Here is a 27,218-nt window from a genome sequence, read left to right as displayed (position 1 = left end):
GATGAGTTGATCTTGTTATAGCATGCTAGCCTACTCTCATTATTAGCGCAGCAAGACGAGCGTTTCTCTGTTCATAGGAAGATTTGAGACGGGTTGAGAAGACGACTGCTCTACCGTGGCTGATATGAGCCAACAAAATTACATCTACTTTTCTCGCGTGGATAATTATAATTGTCGATGTATACTTGTAACAGGCGAAGAGCATTTACAACGGCCGATGTAGAGGTACTTTTGTTGGCCCTCATGAGCAGGGGTACTGCCGGGAGTCTGTACCCATTGCGAACCTCGCGCGACTTGGCGTCACTCAAAGACTCAAATATGCTATAATAATAATAATTGGGGGCCCCTTGCTACTCCTGGAGAGGTTGACACCACCCAGGAGTAGCGAAGTGTCGTAGCAATCTGTCAGGAATACCTGCAAATAGTGTGGTGATATTCAACAAAGAGCTTTCCAGTCCTTTCGATCAGCGGCTAAGACGCTTTACCGTCGCGAAACGAAGGATTTGCATTCTCACCGGATAGACCGATACACAAAACAGAAAATTGTGTCGAAACACCACACCCTAATAAGATTGGAGTAATAATGATTGATTGTCCAAGAAATTTGAAAGTTTTCACGGAATTTGGTTATCTCTTTCGATGTTTTCGTTGATAGTCGGAACCGAAGTGGATGAAAGCGATTTTCATATCTGCTTCTTCCGAGACCTAATGCTTTTTTATCCGAAGACGTCTGTCTCTAGAGAGATTTTCAATATAACTTGTTTCTGAAAGGAAAAGGTTGTTGTTTATACGTTAATATACATAGGGAAGAATTCACACATTTCAAGACGCGAAAATGTATTTAAAAAGAGCTAATTTGACTTCTTTTTCTCAATTTGCCTTTGCAAACCCTCATTTTTTTATGTACAATGTAAATAAGAGCGAATACTATTTACAAATCTTAAATATTAATACTTTCCACAGGTTCTTCATATGGTCCAAATTTCAATCCTCATTATTTTTGTCCTGCGAGAGCTGATCTCCTTCGTCCGTCTGTAAGTTAGCGCACAAGTCTGCCCTATACGAGTTATCAGCTGCATGGAGCTCTTGATCACTTGAATTTATCTTGATACAGATTGTAAATAAAAAGTATAGTCTTCCACACATTAAAATCTTCAGGAACCGTAGAACGCAAATCACCAAGTACAACCCAGAATGTTCTACGTCTAACATGACCAGACAGTGATATGGCACGAAAGAGAAGACCTTCAACGGATACAAAACCAGTCGAAGTAGAGTAGATACAGTTACATCTCCAATGAGCAAAGAAAAATTCAGTGTTAAAATTGAATGGTTAACGCGTCTCGATGTTCGTGCAAAGCCGTCGATTATGTAAACCAAGTCGCACAGGCATACTAACCAAGCTAGTAGCAAACTTGTGTTATACGTGTTCATTCGTGCAACGCACCAGCCAGTTAGAATAGCATTGGTGACGTAGAAGTCCCATAAGCCGGATATGATTGAAGCAAACGCGGTCATAGTGATAAAAGCGAAGAGAATTCTGTTGCTTTCTTTTTTAGCAGCCTTCCGCATCAAAGAGCTGTTTACTTGCGAAAATAGCGCGCGCATTTTTGCATTGGTGATGTATTCAGGAATTTTTTCGTGATTTGGTTGCGCTCACAGGCGCGTGCAGTCGAGAACATTGCTCAAAACATCTGTTATTTGTTGAAGTCACACGAGAAACTTTTTAGCTGATGACTCGGAAAACTGGACTCTGAACATTGCACTGTCGGTTGTGCGTGACAGCCAAAGTCGGGCACTATCTATTCTAGTCTCCATTGCAGCTGTTCTTTATATGGTCACGCAACGCCCCCGAAGCGTTGTATGACACCCCAAAGAACGGTTTCGAAGGAGACTACATCCTACTTCATCCACACTATTCCAGGCGTTCAGTTAATAAAACGAAGTGCCGTAGTGAAGGGAAGAAACACGGCAGCGGAGGAGTGAAAAAAAGAGAGAGGCCTGGGTCGGATCGCGTTGTGTAGTTTGCCGAATTCTTGTAACTCGCCAACATCTTGTATGAGGAACTAATTTTTTTATTCACGCTCTGCCCTTCATCGCTAAACTTGAATATCACTTCTGTCCTTTCTTTTAAAAGAAACAGCAAGTAAGTTTACAAGGGATCCGCCGTATTCGTCGGTAAATGTTGTTAATGGAACTTACAATAACAACATTTACCGATGAGTTGAACTCGAGAAAGTTTGCGATCACAATTATTGTTTCGTCTATTAACTGATAGGAAATATTTTCTTCTGTATTTACGTCTAGTGAGAACGTAGAAAGTTTCAGTTTTCCTTGGGTTTCCTATCTTTAATCTGTTGACGAATTCGAAAGACGTAGCAATCCTTTAGAAATTTTTTTTAAAACAACTGATTTCGGCCCCAATGCCAGTTGCGTCACTCGAGTCCAAGGCAACTCAAGATTACAAATACATCTCTTTTTTCGCACTACTCGAAAGTCGTAATGTGCCTCTCGTGGAATTTCCGTTTCAAATATAATCAGTGACCTCTGAAGATCGCCGACTTAACCATAACAACTTGAGAATGCGTCAATGTTGACAGCATGAATTTTTTTCTTACAATGGCCAAGAAAAAGCTGATGTAGAAATCCTCTGTGACTCACGAAATTGTCATCACAGGAAAGAAAGCCCACTTTCTAGGGAGTCATTCAGTTTTCGAAATTACTGCGCGATTGGTGCGAACGAGGCATTCACGTGATTCGAGTATGTTCTTAGTCATGCCGGTCAAAGCTAATTAATGAGGAGTAAAGTGAACCGACTCCAGGCACTCGCTGAAATGTTCAAATGTATTTCTTTTATTACATTGGTTCTCAAATCTCGATCTCGCCCATTAGTTGTGAAGGCATCGAGAAACAATAAAAGTCTACCATAACTACTCTCACAAATAAATTTTATGACAGCACAGAATATTATATCGATATCTGTTACTTCTGACCCGCTTACGTAATAAAGACAGCTCCTCTCGTGAGGGAACGCACAAACAGCGTATGAAGGAGGAATCGCTTTAAGGCGCTGAAAGAGCACGTGTATATATTGAGTTACCGTAGATATGTCCACATAGGTAAACGCGTACAAATCCTTACAAGAAATACATAATTCACTTTCAATTTGACAATCACCTTGAAATTTTATTTTCATTTGACCATGTTCAACCTTCCAGAAGTTGACAGCTTTATTTACCACCGGAATCATTTCTAAAAAAAACAGACAATTCAAAGTAGCGGGCTTGAGTTGTCTCGTTGTGTTCCTACATATATAACATTAAGAGATTGTTAAAAATGGTTCCTTTTGATTCATATCAAAGGAAACGTGAGGAAGAAACTGTAACCTTCGTACTTTCGAACGAGTCATCTTTCTAATGACCTCCGGTCATCCAAGTTTGCCCTATTAACAGGTTATTACATAAGAGTCCTCGGACTTTGCCATATCATGGCAATACTTATTTTACTCTTCCCCATACAAGTTTAACATTGTTATTAACATAACGAAGAAATATTAAGTTATAAGCAACTTATAATACCTAGTATCATAATTAACACAGCATTGTGGTATTTCATGACTGAAGTTAATCGAGCGACTTGTGTTAAGAACAACCTGTTGCGCTAACACGAGTTATCACAAGTCTTCACCGTGTCAGTTTGCAAGGCAGAATGCAAACATTTGTAACCATCGTCCCTAGGCGAACGATGGGGTTGAATCCTTCTTGGTTTTCAAAGGGTCTATGATCGTGAGGAATAAATATTTGCCTCTAAGTGTTTTAAAACTCCCCTTTCTTGTCATCTAGTAACTTTCGACCGTAGACGTGACCCAGAGAACATGCGTGGAGCTATTTTGAGCATTTTTCTGGAAAGCCGAGACAAACGCGTTACGGGCGCGTGCAACTGGGATCGGGTTACACGAGAAATTAGGAGCGCTAAAACTTCACATAAAAAAAAGAGAAAAAATGACCAACTAGATAAATGATTGATAACACAACCCTTCCTAGCTAGCACCCCTCTGTCGAAATGAAAATCGAGGAAATAAAGGTTTTGACTATCACACCTTTTTACGAATAAATAGTGAAAACGCACGTCACCTACTCTAGCACTCCGTCTAAGGGTGGTCTGTTGTCTTTTCAAACAACCTTCTCGTGGATGAAGACCCTAAGTTACATAATCTTACATTTCTTCTGTGTCCATTCTTCGCACTCGAAGCTTAGAGCAAGGATTTTGAGAAGCAAAGAAGTTTGCGGTGACATAACTCCCTTTCGTAAGACGTTAGTATTTTTGTCGTTGAACAGTTTTGAAGATTTCTGATCAAAGACATCGCAACACCTTGATCAAAGACATCGCAACACCTTCTAAAATTGTAGTCTCCCATTTCAATTCATTGCAGTTGAACGTCATAACTTTCAAGCCAACCAAACATTGTTTTAAGTCAGTAATGAATTGAATTGGACGAGAAATGTTTCGATCAGAAAATCCTCTTGTGACGCTGATGGACAAATGTTCTGTATTGATTGTTACGTAACTTTCGTAAGTTAATTAAATTACTATGGCTAGTTTCTCCATCGGTTTCCTTGCAGCCTCTATGTCCTAAAGTTTTCTTAGGCTTTCTCTCGCGGGCTTCTCGTAGTTTCTTGCATAAAAAGCTGATCAATGAAGGTAAATAAACTCTGACGCGGATCAGAAGTCGCCCAACTCGAAGCGCGCACAGAAGAAGATACACCTGACCAGAAATATCGAGTTCCAGAACCACCAGTGCATGATACGGAATACAGCTTACCAAGATCAGTGGCACAACCGTGCAAAAATGCAGAACAGTCAACAGTGATACGTTTCTGAGAACGTTCGAAAGGCGCCGAGTATGTTTGCTACTCCACGCCAGAACATCCATGTTGTAAACGAAATCGCATATGCAAACCATCCAGGCAAAAAGTAAACTTCTGTTGAATTTGTTGATCTTGGAGAAAAACCAACCTGTTGTCACAGAGGAAAAAACGAACAGGTCCCACAGAATCTTAGAAACACTCTCCATATCAGTGTTGCGTCGGACGGTTCATTAATTTGGCACGCATAAATTAAAAGTGCTTTTTTTTAGGGGTTTGTCAAGAAAGTAAGTCCACATAAGTGCGTCTTGGCTGATTTTTGTCGTTGTGTCGATCACAATCGATGCATGTGATCGCGAACTGAAAAACCATCAAAGATGTCTCCCTTTAGCCTTACTAAACGAACAAAGTTCAATTCAATATTGTTCAGAGTCTAGTGAATGTCTAAAGAAATATTCTCTATCCTGCGACCTTTGTTGGCTGCCGTTAAAACTACTTATATGCCAGATTAACGTTTCGAGTTCGCCTAAAATAGTCAAAAAGTTGTTCAGTTTCTTGATATCGCTAAATTTCCAATATGCGTACCATTTAATTTTAAAGCAGTAAAATTTAACCGGCTGAACCGTAAAAGTGATTTGAAAAAAATGGAAGTATTACGGAACAGTTTTCAACTATCGGAGCGAAGGTTGACATCATTAACCAATGAGAACTCGAAGTAAAAACAGGCAACCAGCTTGCATTTGAAGCGCGGGAAAACGCCAGTGACCAAGTCGTGATTGGTTTTATCATTGCATTTGATTGGTTGAGAGGGTGACGCGGGTTTCAACGCGTCAACCGAAAAAGCTTTGATTGCTTAAGGAATTCTCCTTGTCAGTACAAAAGCAAATGTATACAAGGAAGATTATTGAGAATGTAGATACTGACGTTAGGGTATAAAGGGTATAAATACTTATAAAGATAATTTTGGCGAGTAAATCTGTTGCCATGATTGAATCAAAACCAAACTCGTTTAGAATTATGCCAATGAACCCAAAAGCACGTTTCTCTTCAACTACATGTCCGTCTTCTCGAATCGCGCCGTCCTTCGGTTTCGCCTCGACGCAGGTTGTGTCACAGCCGTCCCCTACCTTAAAAACAGAGAGAGAAAAAAAGAAGAGGGGAAACGGTCCACTTCCCGATTTTCTTTTGGAGGGTAGTGGGGGAGGGCTGCGGCAAACAGTCTATGCTCTTCGCCGCCTGCTCAAATTACTTGATGTAAAACAAGACAGCCACCTAAAAGTTAAAGCAGGCTTTGTAATGATGCTTTTCCAAGCGGGCTTAAGAAATCTCTACGAAAATTGAGCAGCTCTGCAGCACTTCTGGTCTTACGAGAAGAGATGCCTTCATTATTTAATGAACTGGACACAGAAAAGTGAAAACGCGTCACATTTCGTCATATTCTGGGTAGACTGAATAGACTGGATTTGCATCGAAATACTCGCTTCTCAATATAAAACGTAGCGATACGTCAATTTCTACTATAGACAAGAAAAAGGTCTGGCATTACATTATCTGCAAATAATTTGAGTCTTGCTCAAACCATTCACTCTGATTTAGGCATGTTACTCAATTCGAGCGATATCAAATCAGAGAGGCCTGCTTTCTGTATGCAAACGACACTGACCTCTCTGATGTTTTTCGCTCTTTTTAGGTCAGACTTATTGCCTCCTTTCAAGGAAGAAATCTCATCGTAGCTTTGTTGTTGTTGCATTGTTTATTGTTATCAGCTCATGTCATCACTCTTCGATAATCGATTAATCGCAGATTTTCTTAGATTACATGAATTGAGCTCTTGGCTTGAATTTTTTTGTAAAAAAAAATAGCTCGTTGAAACAGCAATGTTTCTCTGTGTGTAACCTGCCTTTGCTTGTAAGCGACGCTTGAAACAATTGTCTATCATAAACTTTTATCTGTTTGGTCTCATTTAACCCTGGGGTAACAACAACTCGCCAAACGAGGTATTACTACGAAAAACATAAGACAGACAATTTTTAGAAACATAGTTGGAATATTGCTGTAGTCTAAAGGCTAGAGGAACCTTGAGCTTTCCGAGCCAGCCCCTATTCATTCACAGTCAGTTTTTATCAAAAAAAAGGGCAGCAAAAGAGAAAGAAACCAGACCTATTACTAGATAATGAAGTATTTCCAGCAGAATGCGTAAAACAGATGCAAGAACTTACATTAAAGTTACCTACGGTGTTTTTTGACTGCCGAAATGGCATTTCACTTCTTTAGCACAAAGGAATGTATTCAGGACTTTTAAATATCGAGGAGTGTCTTGCTAGAAGAGAACTATTGCCTAATATGAAAGCATTTGTTTGCTCATGTTGGTTCGAGGTTTGCGGAAATGTTGCTTTGACGCATACCTCGTAATGAGTTTATGGCGACAAGCTGGCGAGATTAAAAATGTCATCAATTACTCTTGGTAGAGCAAAGGGGGATATTAAGAGACTGTTAAATGTCAACTTACAATGGATTCAGAGGTAGTCATCATCCAGTAACTACGTTATCGACCTTGGCTAACCTTCACCTTCCGTTAAAGTTGGGTAACATTTTAACCTTACGAAAGAGAAGCATCGTCATGGGTGACCAGTAAAAAATTTCAGCTTTGCAAGGAAAACTGAGGCTTCGTTGTAGAGGCTTTAACCTGTGCAAGGAGAATATTTCCAATTGTAATTGGAGAGATGACAACGATACAGATTAAATAACTTAATAAGAGATTTTTCTCTCTCAAAAAAAAGATCTCGAAAAACGTTATTAAAAGATTAATTAATGGAAGGGGGTAATCAGAGTTTACCATAGTCTTACTCGTTATAACTGCGTAGAAATTAAACATGTGAAAAATTTTGCCAGGAGTACACAACGCCCTCTTCGAAAGTCTCTCGAGGAGTTCATTTAGATCAAATAACAACCCAAAAAAAAGGAAACCACAAATTGACACCAGCAAATGAAACGCGTAACCGTATTTTTATTTCAAGTTTTAAATCTTGAAATGAGATTGTCACATTCACGTGCAAACATTACTCTTTTGCAATATTTTCTGGAAATTCCAGCTTACGATATTGGGTAGCCTGTGCATAACAGTTTCACAGGAATGTAATAGTAGACAGGTGGACCGAATATCGGACGTAGAATTTGCATACATTAGATTTTAGCCCTTGCAGATCCATAGCTTTGTATAGAGAAAAATTCGTGCTTTATAGCACAAATGACTGCTAAAAAATTTACGAAAAAAGATTCTGTCAATGACCTATCATTATAAAATTATCCAAAACTAAGTATGTTCCAATTTAATATCTGCCATGATTCAACGCTTTTTAGCATGCTCACAAATTTTCAACCGAGCTTCCAAAATAATTCCGAAAATTAAAAAAAAATTACATTATCTTGGAGAAATTTGTGAGAAGCGTTAGCGGAAGATTCCCTGGTTTCAAAAAGAATTTGTAGCTCTCTATCTAGAGAGCAGAGGTGTATAAAATTCTATCTGTGATACTTTTTTAAACGAGAGAGAAATGGGATCGAAGTTTCGACGCGAAGTCGCTTTTAACCTTTGCAACAGCAGCCGACATTTGCTACGAATAAAACGAAAGAAAAAACAGAGAGTTTTTTACTAGAAGTTACTCTCCATTTCTGTATCAATAAGTTTCTTGATGTGACGCAAAAAGGGCGATGAGTCAACTGTCCTTTCCACAAATAATTCATCTGCGTTCTCCTTGCGTGTTTTTCCGCAGGTTTTTCTCGCGGGGAGTCTCTTGGACCGTCTTTGAGTCATTACGGCTCTATATTCAGCCACGTTCGAAAGCGTCCAGGCAAAAGAAAGATATAATCTTCCCGACAGCAAAAGTCTCGCTACTCTAAGGGCACACACCACAAGATAGACACCACAAGCGTCTAGTTCCAAAATAACCAAAATATGGTATGGAACAAATGTCACTACTTTCACGACAGCCGATAAATTCGCTAAAATTGTTCTTGGTAAACCATTTGACGTAACCGACGCCCAGCTACCAGAGGTCAGCGAGGTTTTACTTGTTCTAGCCAACGCGTCTAAGATGTAAACCATATCACAGAGGAATATGACCCAAACACATAACAAACTGGAGTTGTAGGTATTAATTTTCGACAAAATCCAACCGCTTAGGGCTGCATTCATCACGTAAATGTCCCATATTCGACACATAATTATGGACAGAGAAGCCATTCCTTCGGAAATCCAATTCCTTTGAAATTACGGTGGTGGTGTTCTCGGGAAAAAATTCTGAGTTGTCGAGGAAGACGAAGAACGTTGACTAAGCTGACAGCCCGTGTTTGGCTGTTATTTAATGAACATAGTCAATTCAAAATCAGCACGTGCAGACGAGATGATTTCTACGACCAAAGTCCAATCGAACCATATCACCAGCGTGGACTGCATGTTCCGCGTTTAAAAATAGTTCACATTGTTTGACAATCTCTGGGACGCGCGATGAAGAGAAATGATGTTATTCAATCGCCGAGGCCGGGAACCATTTTTTTTTCGGTTGTTCATAGCATTGAAAACGCTTTTAAAACAACATGTGACACGAAAAACCAGTGTTGCATCACCTAATTGCTGGTGTTTTAAATATGAAAGGGTAAATGCAAATGTTTTATTTGTTTTTACTCCGCAAGGGATATTAGTTTAAGATTTCGGGAAGCCCAGGATCAAAACAACACTGATAACAGCTTTTTCATTGCCTTTGTTTACAACTTGAGTTATTTTTTCGACATATTGCATACTTTTTTTAAGGCTTCACAGTATCAGCTGATATTCAAAGTTCGGAATTCAAGTGATTTGGGGGCGTTCCAAGTAATCTCGTGGATTAAACTTAAGGATCAACTCGAAATAACAGTAGATCAATATATGAAAGAATCGATTCACAACCTTCATTGGAATTTTTACATATATTAAGCAAAACGAACAAAACAAATTTTTTCTAAGAATGAACCAGACAGATCTTAACATTGCCATCACCCTTAGTCGACTCTTCTGTCCGCAGTTTGTTACGTGTCACGTATTTGCGTGCAACGGCAGACGCCTTCAATATTTTAGCTTGTCACGTCCTCAGCAAGTTCAAGAGAAGAAGAGGAAGCCCGTGACCTTTTTCCTGCGACCCACGGGAAAGTTTTGAGCAGCACATCCGTTGAGAACTAATTTAACTTTCGTTAATGGGACAGTTCTCACCGTCTTAACTGGAACAAAAAACGTGTAAACATTTATTCCCTTTTGTTAACCTTCTAAGAAAAGCATAACGCCTCTTTTGCGGTAAACGGTATCCCGCCGCTAAGTGGAGTACATGAAGCTCAACATGCCTCTGCCCCTTCCAATCGGAGGAGAGCCGGCCGCCCCAATACCTAAAGATATAACAAAGAACTTTTAGTCCATTTTATTCTTTTTTTTTTTTTTTTTTTTTTTTTTTAATTTTTCAACAAAGGCTAATGAGCTTTGTCTTTCACTGAGTTCAACTAACAAAGACTGGATGGCCACTGTTGCTCAAATTCTTGGAAAAGTAAACCCGCACAAATTTGATTAGGGAAATTTGAACAGAAACAGCGAAGCTCAAAGTCAAGCCGTAAGGAAATAGGTATCTATTGGTTTCTGTCAACAAAATAGGGTCAATGTTTTCAAAATTTGTTTTTTCGTTTTTGCTCGTTAGTCAGAAAAAGCAGTTATGTTTAATTTATCGAAAACAAAATTATTAAATGTTACAAAAGAATGGCTGAAGGAATGTCTTGAGCGAGTGAAAGGTTTCATAACCGGAAAGGCGGGCTTTGGTCCGGGATCTCGATTTTGCATATTTTGTTTGCATCGTGTCTTGCAACACACAACGACGGTCAACAAAGAGAAATTTCTGTCACATTTCGCAATACGTTAAGAAACACGATTCCTCGTCCAACAGCCGAAAGGGAATGATCGCGAGAGAGCCCAGCCTGATGAGATAGATATCAAAGTTTTTGTTTTCCCTCTCTTGCTATGCCCACTTTTCCTTCTGATTTTTGCAGTTACCTCTACTCAAGCCAATTAATACGTATGCTGATTTGCGGGATTTTCATAAAAATTGGCCAGAATGTTCGTGAGATATTAACGAACCAAAGTATGCAAGACTTAAACGAAAATTCCAAATATTTCTCTCGTGAAGTCCCGGAACTTGACAACAACCGAACTATTCTCTTTTGTCAAACTTCAAAATAGATTTTCTCAAGAATCATTTAAAATATCGAAAAAGCTTCACACGCTTTGTTAACCAAATATTTGCTGAGTGATACTGTTTAGTTTGTGTGGAGGTTCGTGGTGATGCAGAGGCTGGTAATTCAGTTGAGTAAATACCGTCAGCTCTATGTTTCAAGGCTCGCGCGCGCCTCTCAAAACAAAAACTTTAACAAACTATAGATTATGCTATTTCATAATCTATACTTTATAAGTTTCACATCGATATATATACTTTTCCGTGGTTTCTTTAAAAGTAGCACGCGTAGCACGTTTTTTTTCGGAAAGCACCTTATAAACTTAAGCCGATTCAGTGGACTCTGGTGACCTTTCCCGCGTAACAGATCTGTTTAAGTAGAATTACGTGACTTAGGCCATAGCTATCGAAATATCTGCCTTTCTTTCGTTGATCTCTCTTGACAAAAGTCATTGAATATAACACGAACGAACAGTTAAAGCGTAAAAGATAAAAAAATCACACGAAGAAGTAGAACAAAGTTATGCACAAGTTCAAACAAATCACTGAGATGTTAGGGGTAAAATAATCCAACCGTCTGAAGCGCGGGAAAACGCGGGCGACCAACTCGTGATTGGTTGATAAGTTTTGCATCTGATTGGTTGAGAAGACAACGCATGTGATCAGGTCGAGATTGCTTTTGATTTCCATGCCCAACAATCATTGCTTAGGTCAAGTATATTTGTAATTACGGGCAAATGTTTCACCCTCAGTGCAAATAAATAAATAAATAGAAATAAAAACGTCAATACCTGACGTCTTTGGAGGACTGAGGGAAACACCGCCAAAATTTTTCTTCCGAGCTTCCGCGTGGAGTCTGGCCCTACCGACTCCAGCCAAGTGGGTAGAACTCACGCCAGTGGATTTGGGCGAGGTCGGCTGTCCACGAACATTAATCATTGGGGCAAATTCTGGTTTTTCGTTTGTAACGAGTTTAAGTCTAGATTGAATTTCGTTTTCGAGTTCTTCGCTCGCATTTGTAAGCGATGAGGATGAGGATGAGGTTTTGCGTGTGTCTTGGGAGGAAAAACTTTTATTTCCGACTCCCGGTCTTTCAGAGTTACTATCACCATGAGCTAGCTGTCTTGAATATTGTTCAATTGACTTATCGCACACCACTGAATTTTCATGAAGCGATCGAGATTGCACTTTCATACTGTCGAGACAGTGTTGAAATACTGGGTTCTTTGGGGTTGAAATACTGGTTGCCATAGGACCTCTCCGAAGCAGATCCGAATCGTGAAAAACCTGCTGTTGAGAAGAACTAACAGTCACGCTTTGTTCGAGGCAATGACGAAAGATGGGATTGTCTGTGCCCGAATAACGCTGTCCACGATTTTCTACCTGCGAACTTAATCCTTGGGAAGAATTGTACAATGATGATGGGAGCTGCACTTCTGAACTACAAACGAGAAAAAAGAAAAGAAAATATATATTTCAGCTGACTGAACGCAAGCAGGCTTAAACTCGACGAGCGAGTGCCCGGTTCTTTCATGCTAAAAATCATAGCTGCCATCTTTGATTTTTACAGAAGCGGAAGGCTAGGAATAGAAGGAAACTTGTACCAATGGATGGGGGGGGGGGGGGGGGGGGGGGCAACGATCGAAGGAAAGAGATGAGAGAGTGTGGGCCTTTCCCTTCTGGTTGTGTAAAATTTACCTCATACCCCCACTTGGGCTCTGTAGTATTCGAATGAGCGCCCCCTCCCCCTTCTCATTGGCTGTCAATTTTTATAGTCCCCAAGTCCCCAAGTATCAAGATCAACTTTACTCAAACAAGCTAGTCTATCATCAACATTATGAAAAGCTGGTTTCCAGCAATAGCATGAACTAACTATAAAAGTTAAAAACCACTCAAAATATACACAAGAAAAAAAGAGAAAAAAATATATATATCTGTGTACACTAATATCCATGACTTAAACTATTAATGCATTAAATATAACCCTGCGAAATAACTTAAATATGTCACATTTAGTCTATGGGTTGAAATAAGTTCATCAAACGTAGACAAAGTTTTACAACTACGTATTTCAGTCGGTAAAGAATTCCAGATCTTAACACCATTATAGCTGAAACTCTTCTTTAAAAATTCAGTCTTAGGCAACGGAACGGTCAACTTATCATCAGCGTTCCCTAAATGATAATTGTTGGCCGAAGACGAGTCCCTGAAAAAATTCGAAAGCCTAGCAGGAGCCAAGTCATGGAGAACCTGAAACATTTGTTTAGCCTTCCTATGAATTCTGCGTTCGCTAATAGTATGAATTCTACATTCGCCACCATTATACGACTGCGAGTGACTCGCACTTCGCGCTGGCTTTGCGGTTGCCTTCGTTCGACTGAAAATCGCGAAAAAAAAAATTATAGATCTGTCCTGCATGCTACTTCATCTTCATAAAGCAAGAACTCATAATGAAGCAAGCAAATGGTTTTTCGAAGTCTTACCTTGAACTTCTCAATAGCGCTTCCCTTCTCATATGTTGCTTGAATTTCTCACGTTCCTCGGGACTTAACCTAAAATAAATAAAAATACTTTTCTAAGCTTAAAAAAAGGAAAGATTAGGAACAAAATCACACGCAGAGAAGACACGGGTTTCCAGTTTCATCCTAGGGTTTCTCAGCTTCTTCCTGTTTCTCCCGCTTTTGAAAAGTGTTCGCGTTTACCATTCGTCTTACAGTACATCTCAGACAGGACGCTTTGAAAATTGCTGGAAAAGTGTTATAGCGCGAAGAACGCTTGTCATTTAAAAACCTATCAATGGTACTAACCTTTGAATATCAGTAACTGCTGTGGAGTCAGACGATTGAAACGACTCATTCTTAGGAAGGATTCTGTCGACTCTGTGAAACAGTTGACTATGATCTGCCTCTAGAGATTTTAGATAAACAAGCCATGTTACAGTTTTATTTATCAACTCTAAATTGTCATGGGTGATTTACAAACATCAAACTTCCCCCTACAGTATCAACACATTGTTCAGTTAGCAGGTGATGAGAAGAGACAAACTCATCAGCTGTAAGCATGGGCTTGCATTTTGATCTATTTTCAAAACACTAATTAAAATCCTCTTTGCTGGTGTTGCCCCAGAGTGTAGAGAAAGAGGTGTTGAAATCCGTTAACTGATAGCAAGTGAATATCAAGAGATATCAGCAAAATAATTATTGTAATGTAAAATCATTCTTAACTCTTTAAATCCTAGGAGTGATCAGCATCTTATTTCTCCTTACAGTAATACTGCTGAATCATTCCTTAACCCTTTAACGCCCAAGATCTGATTAATAATTCTGCTTATTGTCTGCCATACAATTCCTGTGATGCTAGTACTGAGAATTTGGTACTGGATCAACAAGAAAATCCTCAAACTTACATTTTTCCAAAGTCTCATCACCTGTCTGATTGATATTGTATTGATATTGTAACGAGAAATTCTGTCTTGGTCACTCATGGAAGTTGAAGGGTTAACATCACGAGAAGACAAAATGATTGCCAACTAAAGAGGTTTTGATTGTTACACAAATTCTCCTTGTCAGTACCAAAGGACAGAGAGGATTATGGAGAAAATGGCTACTGATGTTAGCAAGTAAAGAGTTAAACCCATCAAGGTTTTAGAAGTCTAGATATGACCCTTGCTCCTTGATCCTTGATCCTTGATATTGCTGAAAAGAAGCCTGTTAACCCTTTAACTCCCAAGATCTGATGTCAATTCTCCCCTCTAGCTGCTTAGGACATTTCCTTGTACATAAGTTACAAGAATTTGGTGGTAGATCAAGATAACAACTTCTAGCTGATAAGTTTGAGTATTCTCATGACTTTCTTGCTGGATAATGTTTAGATGCTACAGGGAAAAGTTACATGTTAATCACTTTTGGGAGTTAAAGGATTAAAAACTCAGGTTTGGACGGGATTTGAGCCAATGCCACTCTGATACTAGATGGGTGATACCACTAACTGAAGTTCAAAGCCACATGCTGGGAAGATGGCAAATTTATCATCTTGTTCAAAACCATTTCTAAGTTTTTTCAAGTAATGCACTCTCTCCTGTAACAATGGTTGTCATTGGAGAGAGATCACATTGACTAATGAAACTAAACAGTAATTTTAAAGTAGACTATATAACATCTCAATGATTTCAACACACTTCAGAGGTAATATGTAAATAATTCACATATAATCAACTCGATAGACAAAGTAATCTAATTACCCTGATCATCCCAGTTTTCAGTTGATGGTTGCAGTTCTTCTGTTCTGTGGTAACTTGGCACTGAAGTGTTGCCTTTGAAGTAAAAACCATCGTCATCTTTTTCACTTCCTACATGTAACAGACAAAATTAGAAAAAAAGGGTAAGTCTCTTAACCCTTTCACTCCCAAGATCTGATTGTTCATTTGCCCTTCCAGCTGCTACACATTTCCTTGTTAACTGATTATGAGAATTTGGTGTTAGTTTAAAATAACAACTCTACTTTATAAGTTTGAGTATTTTCACCATCTGTTTTCTGGATAATGTATGAATATTATAGGAAGAATTTGCATTTTTATCACTTCCAGAAAATAAAGGGTTCAGTGCTGCATTGATGGGAGGTATTTCAGAATAATTTGGTGTTAACAACTGAATTAACAAAGTAATTTGGACATTGTAGAGATATTCTAAAGCTTATTTTTCAAGCGTTAGCCCTTCATCAAAGCAGAATGTTACATATTACAACTCTCTCAATATCCGCCACTCATTTCTGCAGCTTTCCAGGCCCCCAGCACATTTGAGGAAGTCTTACTGTCAGAATATTAAATTTTATTTCACTTAACCCTTTACAACCTAACATCAGTATGAATATTCTCCTTACGGTTCTTTAGACATTTCCTAAGGTGCTGACAAGGAGAATTTGATTACCGATCAATTACTTCTCTCGTTGGTGATCATTTCCTTTACTCTCATGACCTTAATGTTTGATTCAGGGATAATATTGTAAGGAGAAATTAGATGCTGGTCACTCTTAAAGTTTTAAGGGTTAAACTATCTATTACACATGTTCCTTTATATGGCTTGTTAACAAGTGTTCTTAATCAAAAACACTTAATGTCATTTCATAACCCATAGCTTACCAAAACCAGTATAGTTTAATACAGTAATAAAATATTATCTGAACACTGTTTGAAGAGGTTCTCCTATAAAAAACTCAGTCATGTAAAATATTTGGCCTTCTCACTCTTCACACATAATATCCAGTTTTTCATGTTCTCACAAAATTCCAAATGATCATGTTCCACTTCAAAATAATAAACCAAATTCACAAATTGATATTTTCACTTTTTCAAACTTGTTTATAATGACATCTCATTTCATTTGCTCAAGAACCATGAGTGGTTTGTTTAATGACTAATTTATTGACTATATGAAGTTTGCACTCTGTCATTACCTAACCACAGCTATTCAAGAAAAATATGTACTCATTTTCAAAACAATGAAATAGGAGGAAATTCATCATGCAAAACAAATTGGTTCACGATTCACATTTATTTCAGTTCTTCATTCATGAGTCATGCTTCAATAAAAAAATCAGTTGCCATGGACATGAAAAAGATCTTATAATCTTTAATCAGGATTAACAAATAAAAAATAATTTAAATCATGATTCACAAGAAAAAAAAAGTTGCCCAATCATGCTTTTTGTAAAAAGTATAGGGAACCTTCTCTGTAGGAAGAAGTGTCTGGGGGTGGGAGATTACTATATTACTTTTTCCCCTGGTGAGGATGCTAGTCCATAACAGCATTAGCTGTTAGGTTTCTGTGACCATTCTTTGATACCCAATAATACTTTAGGACACAGTTGTTCGTAAGGTGGATGATGCTGGATAAATCTCTATTCAATGGATGGTGCAGCACATTCTGTTAATACTTATCAACAGGATAACATTTGAACCATTTGCAAGTGTTTTCTGTCCTTTGAACAACTTGGCTCTTGGCAGAGAGAGGCCTGGTGGGGTTTATGTTTCTTGCCTGTGAATACCACACAATGACCTTGCTAGGTCTCAAACCCAGACCTCCCCATCCAGAGTCCATCGTGCAGACAGTTAGGCCAGTATTAACCCTTTGACAAGCATCTAATTTCTCCTTACAATATTGTTAATGAATCACACAGTAAGGTCATGATAGTGAAGGAAATGATCATCAACTAAAGAAGCTCCTGATTGTAAAACAAATTCTCCTTGTCAGCACCTTAAGAAATGTATAGAGAACAGTATGGAGAATATGCATACTGATGTTTGGGTGTAAAGGGTTAAGATTAGTCCTGTAACTTAACAGGCTTTGCGAGGTATAAAACTACAACACATGGAAAGGAAATAATCCAAATGATACACATCTGTTGTTGGAAAATGCTGAGAATTGATCCATGAATGTTGTCCATGGAAAATAAGTAAATATTAATTTTCCAAACAAAATTCATTCCTTACCTTTATAATTATACTGCTCAATGGTAGACTAGAAGAATAAAAAAATGAATATCAGGTTGGTTACTTTACATCTGTTAGGTAATTTCTCAGTTGCAAGGGGTGGGGGGAGGGGAGGGCTGGTTCTTTGGGTGGTTCTTGGTGACCAGGTACTGCACCAAATATTTATATTTGCATCATGTTCAAGAAGCATTGCAAATTCCAAATGATTTCTGGTTCAAATCATGTTCCCTTGAAATGAGAAAGTGTCAATAGCTTAAAATACAAAGTTTTAGTTGTAATTTCTCTCACACAAAAAATGAAGAATGCTCTGACCATAAAAAGATTGGCACTTTGACCCAAAAATTTAATCATCATGAAAGTTGGAGAAATAGTGTTGTAAAAACTATGATAAGAGGTTCTCTCCATTTTCAGGCTTTTCCAGAAGCCCACCAATTCACTCCTTGTGTACAATGCACAGGAATAAAGAGAGTAAGATTCTAAAGAAACTGTGGTGCAGCTTCAGTGGGAGAGTATAACAGGGTAATTTAGTTTTATCAACTAAGTTGATACCATAAATTGGTCACCATAAAGAGTTTCAAAGCTCTCATTTTGAGCTTTAGCCCTTTGTCAATCATTCTGGCAAAGAGTTAACATTTGAAACATCAGCTTTGAAACCCTTTACGGAGGTGAATTTATGTTATCAACAAACTTGATAAAACTAAATTAAATTGCACAGGCTTTGGTACCCTGCATCACTACTGGTTACACAGCAAAGGCTGATTTGTGATATTTAAAACCCTTTTATCCACAATTAAACTTGTTTGGAATAGAAGCTTGTAACTCCGCTGCCAATATGACGACGGAAAATCATATCAAAGAGCAGGTAAGTATTATTTTTGTTAAAACTTAAAATACAGCTCCCAAATAAAGTAAATGTAAAAATTATTTCACAAACTCCTAAAATATTTAAACAAAATGACATGACATTGTGCAGTTTAGGAGACAAACTTAGGAAAAACTAACAATGATAACTTAACGCTTAAAGCAATTTTCTCAACAGTAATCACGAAAGAAGGATTTCTCCATAAGTTGAGAGAATCTGCCATAGAGATCTTAAGAGTTAACCGATTCAAATATCAACTCGAAGACGAAAAAGCATGCAAATAGAAATTTAAACTGGATTATTCCACTTACTCTATCGGGACACCGGCTTACATGATGTCTAACATCATGCCTTAGCATGACATGTTTAGCGTTGAAAGGACAGTTAACAAAGTCTTTATCGGGATGATTCTGCCTGCACTTCATCAGATGGTGTTGAAATCTCCTTGCTTTTATTCTGTGAGCTTCGTCGTACGGACAAATCATTAGTGTATCTGGATCCCAGCGAGACCAATCCTCTGGAGCAGACCAAGACATCTGTGGTTTCTATTTTGTTAAAGAACAATAACAAAAGGATTTTGTAACAAAGACGCAAACGAATGATCCGAAAATGTATTGCAGAACTAGATACCGCTCGAAGGTCAGCGGAATCAATAATATATATATCTAAAATTTCACCGTGTAATCTTCACAAAAAGTGTTATCGTACCCAGTCTTCCCAGCGTACCCAGCGTTTCCAAGTGAAGGGAAATATACTAAATAAAGAGGGTAGTTTCTAAACATTGGGACGAATTTCGGCAGAGTGGACCTTTTTGAAGGTCTCAAGCCCTCCCAGATAGATTCTTCCTACGGGTCTCTCTTCTTACCATCACATGGGACCAAGGCTACCTCATGGATGCCGATATTAAATTCAATTTGTTATTATTATTTATTTTATTTCCATTTACTTTTCCGAAATCGTAATTTTAAGTATGTCGTACATCTGTTTTGAAAACTCTTCCCACAACTTCTTCAAGATACATGAACAACTTTAACAGTTTGGGTTTTTAGACTTTCAACAGTCACTCATTCCGACAAAAAGCGAACGCTCGAAACGTCAGCTCTAGACACTCTTTACAGTGGCCATTTATAATTATTTACTGAGTTCATGAAACTAAATTATCTCCACTAATGCAGCACCACAGTTCGAAAATTTATCCCCTTTAATCAATTTTCAACTGGGGCGCGCACTTCCGGATCTTGACTGTTTCTTTCTAATGAAATTCCCAGTTGATTAAGAGTAACAGCTCTGGCTTGCCCGGCTGTTTTGACGAGTATGATCCGTTCCACTCTATCAAGGCACAGCAAACGTTTATACTCCTGTCTAAAATTTCTGTTCATGGCTCCATAAATAACAGGGTTGACAGAACTTGACATAGTTGCTGAGATTGAATAAAACAAGTACACCTGCCTGGGTTGATTGGAACCATTTTGAACAAAGTCAATAGCTTCAATAACAATTACAGGCGAGAAACAGAGGATACTCCCGAGTACCATGACCAAGAGAATTCTGGAGACTTTTATTTCTTCCACATTTACTCTGGTATGGACTCCGTTAGATTTTTTGTGCGCGCGCACCGCCCGAAATATCCTAAAACTACAGTAAGATAAAACACTCATAGAAACGCCGCCAAAAATCGAAATTAAAGTTATAAAAAATGGTTCTTTGCCGTCTTGGTTACAAAATATTTTTCCTGGATGAAAGCTGTACGTATGCCCGGCAGCAATGTAAGGCAACTGCACCAATAGAGCAATCAACCATGCAGCCATGATCATTGCTGAGGTCCTCCGCGCCGTAAAAAGTCGGCGGCAATCGTTTGGTTTCACGATACGGTAAAATCTGTTGAGCGACATCAGAGCAAGAGACTCAGTAGAGGCGAAGGCATCGGCGCTACCAAAATATCCTTGGAATTGACACATCGCATGATCGAAAGACCATTCAATTTTTACCAAGACTGATGCGTTTAAAGGGATGGCAGGTGTCACCATTAATATGTCTGATAACGCCAAGGACACGATGAATTTGTTTGGAATTGTTCGTAGTCTGGGTGATCGTAGAACAACTACTAACGTCAGCATGTTTCCGAGAAATGCCACTATTGTGACCAAAAGCATCACGACGGTTTCTATCACAATAAGATATGTGTCCCTTGACTTTAGATCGCGGTCAAGTCTTTCCAAGTTATCCATTTTTTACGTATGCGTAAATGGCATTCAACGCCCTTTTTGTACCTAGACTCCAAGTATCAATTCCTCACCTGACGTCAATGTAATATGACTATCATACAAAATGAAGGAGAGTCGAGAGGCGAAGGAACAATAAGATGAATAAATCTCATCGAGGGAACTTCATAACTTAAAAGGATCTTAGGGTTGTCTCCTATCTTTCAGATTGATTAAACGAGAGAACAGGAAGGCGACTTTACTTATGATGACAGACTGTTTGACGAACATGCCACTTGGTGATATAAAGAGGATTCGGATTAAAGTAAATATAACCTTTTTTTTTATTCGTAGACCCATCCACGAATTAGCAATCTCTGTTAATCTGTTTACAGGCATCGACATTACTGATACTAGTAATATGTACTGAACGCTTGTCATCTATATTGATAATTGTAATCCACTGGATAGGCGGCGAAATCCGTTTATTTGTCTTTTTTTTCGTCCTCATTACTCTCGATTTAATCAAATTCAACCATGAAAACCGATATCACTAAAAAGGAGTTACATCTTTTGCATTTGTTTTCGACTCAAAAGAAAGTATATATATCATTGTGTGACCTGAGGCAGATATTTTAATTGCAGTTTACTAATTGGAACAAGGAAAAAGAAAAGAGGCTAGTGTATCTTTATTAAAGTTAAATGATGGGGAGACTGAAAACAAAGTCTAAAAGTTATGGCAAGAATATAAGCCAATTTCTTAATAGTAAATTTGTCGCTTCAGTTTTCTACCCGCTGAATTATTTTGCGAAAGTGAATAAAGTAAGAATTAGTTCCCATTTGAATACTTTATTCATTTTGAACTATTAACTAACAGCTTGGCCAGGCAAAAACGATTCGTTAGACATATGTTCTCAAACGCACCAACAAGCTGAATGATTAATTTCCATCGTATTCGAACGGTTCTCTTTAATGAAATCATTCCTTTGTTATAATTTTCATGTTTTGTTTTCATCCATTTCTTTTGTGTATAAAATGCGAGCAGCTGCGTAGCCCAGTCACCTAGAAGCTGGGAGTCCCAAACCCTAATGACACAGAAATTTCCCAGTTATTTTTCTTGCAGTTACCAGAATCAGCCATCAGTATTCTCAACATCCCTCCCATCTGTTCCATGCTACACTCTTTTTTCCTGTGTTTCAAAATTTTGAAAATATCTTACCGTTTAATCAATAGCATGTTATGCAACCCACGAGTTGAGATGAAAATCATGGGTTAATGTATATCAAATACGCTTTTCAGTTTGTGTCGTCACCAGACATGGCGCAAGATAATTTTCCTCTATCGAAATGAATTTTCATCTCTGATATGGGCTTTGTACCTTCAAAATTCTATATCTGTTGTATTATTCTTGCACAAAGTAAATCATTTACAACTTCGATTGTGAAATTTGCGCTTGTTGTGGTTTTCATGTGTTGTAAAACTTATATCTTTCTCACTGCAGATGTACTTAAAGGGAGCTTCTACTCGATCTTGCATTTATACCTTTACGTCTTTTTCTTGACTTGTAAGATGTTAAACTAATTTCTAAGTATGATAAATATTCAGGCCATGAAAAGAATCAGTTCTAAATGTATTTCATTTGCACAATTCGCCAAGTTTTCAACGAGCTGCGTCAAATTTAAGAAGATTCTGTAGTCAGTTATCTCGGGAGCTGAAAGAAGATCAGGACACCCCAACCTAAAGCCGGAGAGTGTCGCTAAACTGTAAAGTCGAAGTCCTCGATGTAACGATAGCACTCGTCGTACAAATACAGCTTATTTGATGCCTTCGTTGTTTAGTCAGCACTATGTAGCTTTATAATTATTTAGTGAAATGTTCATCCTTCTTCTGATTTCTCTCCAGTGGATTGAATTTCTGGATGGAAAACTTCGACATTGAATTCTAAAACGCAGCAAGAGAGTCCCTTCAAGTTTTTTGCTTCGAAGGTTTTAATGAAGCTCAGTTCATCAGGATCAATGGCAGTGTCTGAAGTATTTTTTTTTTTTGGCAACTGCTGCTGCCAAATGATACAGAATTGATGTGATTTTCATTTTAAAGGCTTTATATTAAACGTAAAAGGATGAAGTTGAGCTCCAAATAAATAACTCGACTTTGGTAAATTGAAAATTTAGAGCAATGAATGGTTTATAAATTAGACAGTTAAGGAGTTATATGGTCACGCCGATTAATTGAACTGGTTAAAAATATCAGGAATAGTCAAGTCATACTTGAAATGGTACAGTCTAAAATAACAATTTATGTAGCTCACATTGAACTGAACAAACCTCTATGGCAATTAGTGTAATATCCTCGGTAAAAATGACAAATGTAAGCCTTAAATATTCAGTGTAATGTGAAATGATTCGGCGCCAAGCCAAACACATAAGCTTAATAAATAGGAGGTTAACTTTCTAAAGAAACTGAGGTGCTGCGTCGGTGGAAGAGTATAACATGGGGACTTAGTCTTGTTAACTGAACTGATGACGTTAATTGGCCACCATAAAGAGTTTCAAAGCGTTTCGAACGTTAACCCTTTGTCAGAGCGATTGGATAAGTTGCAGTTCTTTGTTTGGACACCAAACAGTTCAGCGACACATTGAATAATGTAACTTAACGGCAAACGCTTAGGTGTTTTGTTTTGTGTTTCTTTGTAAATCTATTTCGAGCTATCAGCATTCGCTTTCTTTGCAACTTACACCAGAACATAGCACGGCAGGCTTGCTTAGGCTGGTAACGTCTGAGGCGTTATGTTGCTTCTGCAAGTCATAAAAATCATCAACACCACTTGAGTTCTAAGGACTGTTTGTAGCAATTCCCTCTTTCACAGACATAAAGACAGTTCTCTCAACTGTTTAGTCATATTTCAAGAATGGTCAACAATGGTCCCGTTTATAAAATTGCTAGGGGAGTAAATCCAATTAAGAAATGAAAGCACGAAAGCATTCTACAACCAAAGTTGTTGCTTCTGTTAGCCTCTTTACTATCAGTATCTTTACTTTGCTTGAGCTAGCTAAAAGGGCCTTCTCATGTTGCTTAACAGCCATCAAATCTCTCTTCACGGAACATCTTTATTTCTATGTCTGAAACGCCTGGAAAAAAATGTGAACCGCCCTTTTGATTTATGAAGATCACTTATATAATCAGGAGGTCGTCTGGAGTTTTACTTGGCGAAAAAAAAAAAAGAAGCTGTCCTCTGAAACCTTCGATGATTGAAATCTGAAAGTTAAACCTTGACAAGGAATTAGGTAATGTAAGTTCAGAAGGAGTTTACTCTAATCCCTGGAACGTTTTTCTAGGCTATATTCTACTGCATGAGAAAAATAGCTGTCCTATCCAAAAATTTTAACTGAGACAGAGCATCGACCCCTCGCCCTACACTCGAATTAACTGACTTCTTGCTCAGTTCATTGTAATTAAAAGTAGTGGCTGAGAAATTCTGTCTGAACAACCGTTGAGCTAAAAGTAGAATAAATGGTTAAAAATAACAGATTGAATTGATGTCATCTAGGAATCATTTGAAAAGCTTATACTTCGTGAAAGGATGCAGTTAAACTCAAAATTGATAACTCGTCTTTGGTGGATTGCAAAAGTCAAACAATGCATGGCTTTCGTTGTTCAGCTAGTACCATAGTCTTATTTAGTAAAATTTTTATCCTGCTCTTGATTTCTGTCCTATGAGTTGAATTTCTGGATGGAAAACTTCGACAAGGGATTCGAAAATGCAACAAGAGAGTCGCTTCAAGTTTTTTGCCGCTTCGAATGTTTTAATGAGCTGCAATATATTCGACCGCACTAGAAAAGTATTTATCTTATCCTTAGATTCTAAATGAAAAACTCACCTTTAAACCTTCGCTCAGCACTCAACAAAAACTGATGAACTTCTCGCTGAAGTTCAGTTCATCAGGATTACTAGCAGTTTCTGAAGAATTCTATTTGGGCAACTGCTACTGCCAAATAATACAGAATTGATGTGATTATCATTTTAAAGGCTTTGTATTTAATGTGAAAGGATGAAGTTCAGCACCAAACAAATAACTCGACTTTGGTGGATTCAAAATGTGAAGCAATGAGTGGTTTATAACTCAGACAGTAAAGGACTTAAATGGTCACGCCGATTGAACTGGTCCAAAAATATCAGGAATAGTCAAGTATTACTTGAAATGGCATTGTCTAAGATACGATTTATGCAGTTCACATTGAACTTAACAAACCCCTTTGGTGTAATATCCTTGATAACAGTGACAAATGCAAGTCTTAAATATTCAGTATTACGTGAAATGATTCGGTATCATGCCAAACAGATAAGCTTGATGAATAGGCGGTTAACTTTCTAAAGAAACTGTGGTGCTGCGTCGGTGGGAGAGTATAACAAGGTGATTTAGTATTGTCAACTGAGTTTATAACGTAAATTGGCCACCATACAGAGTTTCAAAGCGTTTCGAGCGTTAACCCTTCGTCAGAGCGATTGGATAAGCTTGCCTCGTAACGGTTCTTTGTTTTGACACCAAACGGTTCAGCGATACATTAAATAAAATAATATAACTTAACGGCATAATGTTAAAACACACCTGCGTCGACTTTTTTTTGTGTTTCTTTGTACATCTTTTTCGAGCTATTAGCATTCGCTTTCTTCCAAACTTACACCAGAACATAGCACGGGCTGGCTTGCTGGTAACGTCCGAGATTATGTCGCCTCCTTAAGTTACAGTAACCATCACCAAAGCCACTTAAGTTCTAAGGACGGTTTGCAATAATTCCCTCTTTAACAGAAAGAAAAGACAGTTCTCTCAACTGTTCAGCCATATTAAACAACTGATATAGTGTCCAGGTTAAAAATAATTAATTTAAAGCTCAAAGATTTTAGTATAATGTAAAATGAGTAAGTGGTATGCCAAAAAGACAAGATTTCTGAATAACGTTAAATTCGATGTCTCGAAACGGTTCCTAATCATGCAATTTCACGTAAAATAATGTAAAAAAAACTGAACCAGCTGATGATTTTGTCTCACGTTTCTTTCCATATCTTTCTCGTGCTAACCCTAAGAGAATGCTTTCTCAAGTTACACTAATCAGCTGCACTCGAGTATTGAGGACTTTGTTTGTTGCAAGTCCGCTCTTTAACAGACAAAGTAGACACTTGCTGTTTTGAATCATTTATTTTAGTCGACATTACCTATCGTTTTATTATCAAATGTACCTATTATTAAACGAAAAGGTGGGCTCCTCTTTCACCGAAAAATCTTCTTAGATACAAAAATAGAGTGATGCTTATGCTAAATTAATGAGCCCAGAAATTAATCTCAGTGTCAAATCTCGATCAATAAGTCAACGAACGGATCAAAACAACTTAAATACGATTCTATTCCAGTCTAAAATCTGTCAACTTGAACATGATTTTGCAACAGAGTTACGTTATTTAGGGAAACAGCTTGCAGCTTTTGGAGCTAATAATTTAATGAGCTTCACATAGAACTAGACAACCCTAGCGACAACTGGTGTAGTTTCTAAGATAAAATTGACAAACTCAAGTCTTATGTAATATAGCATGTGAAATGATTTGATTTCAAGCCAAACGGACAAGCAGGCATTAGGTGAAAAAGATCAACATATTGACACCAAACAGCTCTGCATCGTGCAAAAAAATGTAACTTAACGGCAAAAGCTTACATGAAGAGTCGGAAAATACACCAGTCGAAATTAAAGTTATAAAAAATGGTTCTTTGCCGTCTTTGTTTTTCCTGGATGAAAGCTTTACATATGCTCAGCAGCAACGTAAGGCAACTGCACTAATAGGGCAATCAACCATGCAGCCATGATCATTGCTGAGGTCCTCCACGCTTTGAAAATTTGACGGCAATTGTTTGGTTTCACGATGTGGTAAAATCTCTTGAGCGATATCAGGGCAAGAGACTCAGTAGAGGCGAAGGCAATTGGCGACGCTACCAAAATATCCATGGAATTTACACATCGCATGATCGAAAGCATATTCACTTTTTATCGAGACTGATGCATTTTAAGGGATCGCAGGTCTCACCATATATATGTCTGATAGCGCCAGTGACACGATGATTTTGTTCGGAATTGTTCGTAGTCTGGGTGATATTAGAAACACAACTAACGGCAGCAAGTTTCCGAGAAATGCCACTATTGTGACCAAAAGCATGACGAAGGTTCCTATAACAATAAGATATGTGTCTCTTGACTTTAGATCGCAGTCAAGTCTTCTCCATTTTTTACGTATTCGTAAATGAGATTCAACGCCCTTTTTGTACCTGGACTCCAAGTATTCAATTCCTCACTTGGCGTCAATGAAATATGACTATCATACAAAATGAAGGAGAGTCGAGAGGCAAAGGGACAACAAGATGAATAAATCTCATCGAGGAAATAACTTCATAACTTAAAAAGGATATTAGGGTTATCTCCTATCTTTCAGATTGATTAAATAAGAAAACAGGAAGGCGACTTTAATTATGATGACAGACTGTTTGACAAACATGCCACTTAGTGATACTAAGAGGA

General features: G+C 38.1%; 2 protein-coding genes across 2 annotated transcripts; both read right to left on the bottom strand.

The window, feature by feature from the left end:
- Nucleotides 1-7,852: 7,852 nt before the first annotated feature.
- On the bottom strand, nt 7,853-19,101 carry LOC113686175 (uncharacterized). The gene is made up of 7 exons (XM_027203771.2): nt 18,768-19,101; nt 17,595-17,622; nt 15,348-15,455; nt 13,915-14,014; nt 13,591-13,659; nt 11,899-12,548; nt 7,853-10,277 (listed from the first exon to the last, which is right to left on the bottom strand). The coding sequence occupies exons 1-7, from the start codon at nt 18,990-18,992 to the stop codon at nt 10,207-10,209; spliced, it is 1,251 nt and encodes a 416-aa protein (XP_027059572.2). The 5' UTR covers nt 18,993-19,101; the 3' UTR covers nt 7,853-10,206.
- A 311-nt stretch (nt 19,102-19,412) lies between these two features.
- On the bottom strand, nt 19,413-20,973 carry LOC113686182 (melatonin receptor type 1B-B-like). Its single transcript, XM_027203775.2, has one exon. The coding sequence runs from the start codon at nt 20,682-20,684 to the stop codon at nt 19,662-19,664; it is 1,023 nt and encodes a 340-aa protein (XP_027059576.2). The 5' UTR covers nt 20,685-20,973; the 3' UTR covers nt 19,413-19,661.
- Nucleotides 20,974-27,218: the final 6,245 nt, after the last annotated feature.

The sequence above is a fragment of the Pocillopora damicornis genome, chromosome 1 (assembly GCF_964200805.1).
Source record: "Pocillopora damicornis chromosome 1, jaPocDami1.2, whole genome shotgun sequence".
NCBI lineage: Eukaryota > Metazoa > Cnidaria > Anthozoa > Scleractinia > Pocilloporidae > Pocillopora > Pocillopora damicornis.
This window is presented reverse-complemented; position numbering and strand designations above follow the sequence as displayed.

Bases quoted from the DNA above. Each gene is read 5' to 3' on its own strand.
- LOC113686175 (XM_027203771.2), bottom strand. From the start codon at position 18,992: ATGTCTTGGTCTGCTCCAGAGGATTGGTCTCGCTGGGATCCAGATACA. The intron at 13,660-13,914 runs GTTAGTACCATT...TATTTATTTTAG, and splicing joins GCAGTTACTGATATTCAAAG to GTTAAGTCCCGAGGAACGTG. The intron at 12,549-13,590 runs GTAAGACTTCGA...TCTCGTTTGTAG, and splicing joins GCGCTATTGAGAAGTTCAAG to TTCAGAAGTGCAGCTCCCAT.
- LOC113686182 (XM_027203775.2), bottom strand. From the start codon at position 20,684: ATGGATAACTTGGAAAGACTTGACCGCGATCTAAAGTCAAGGGACACA.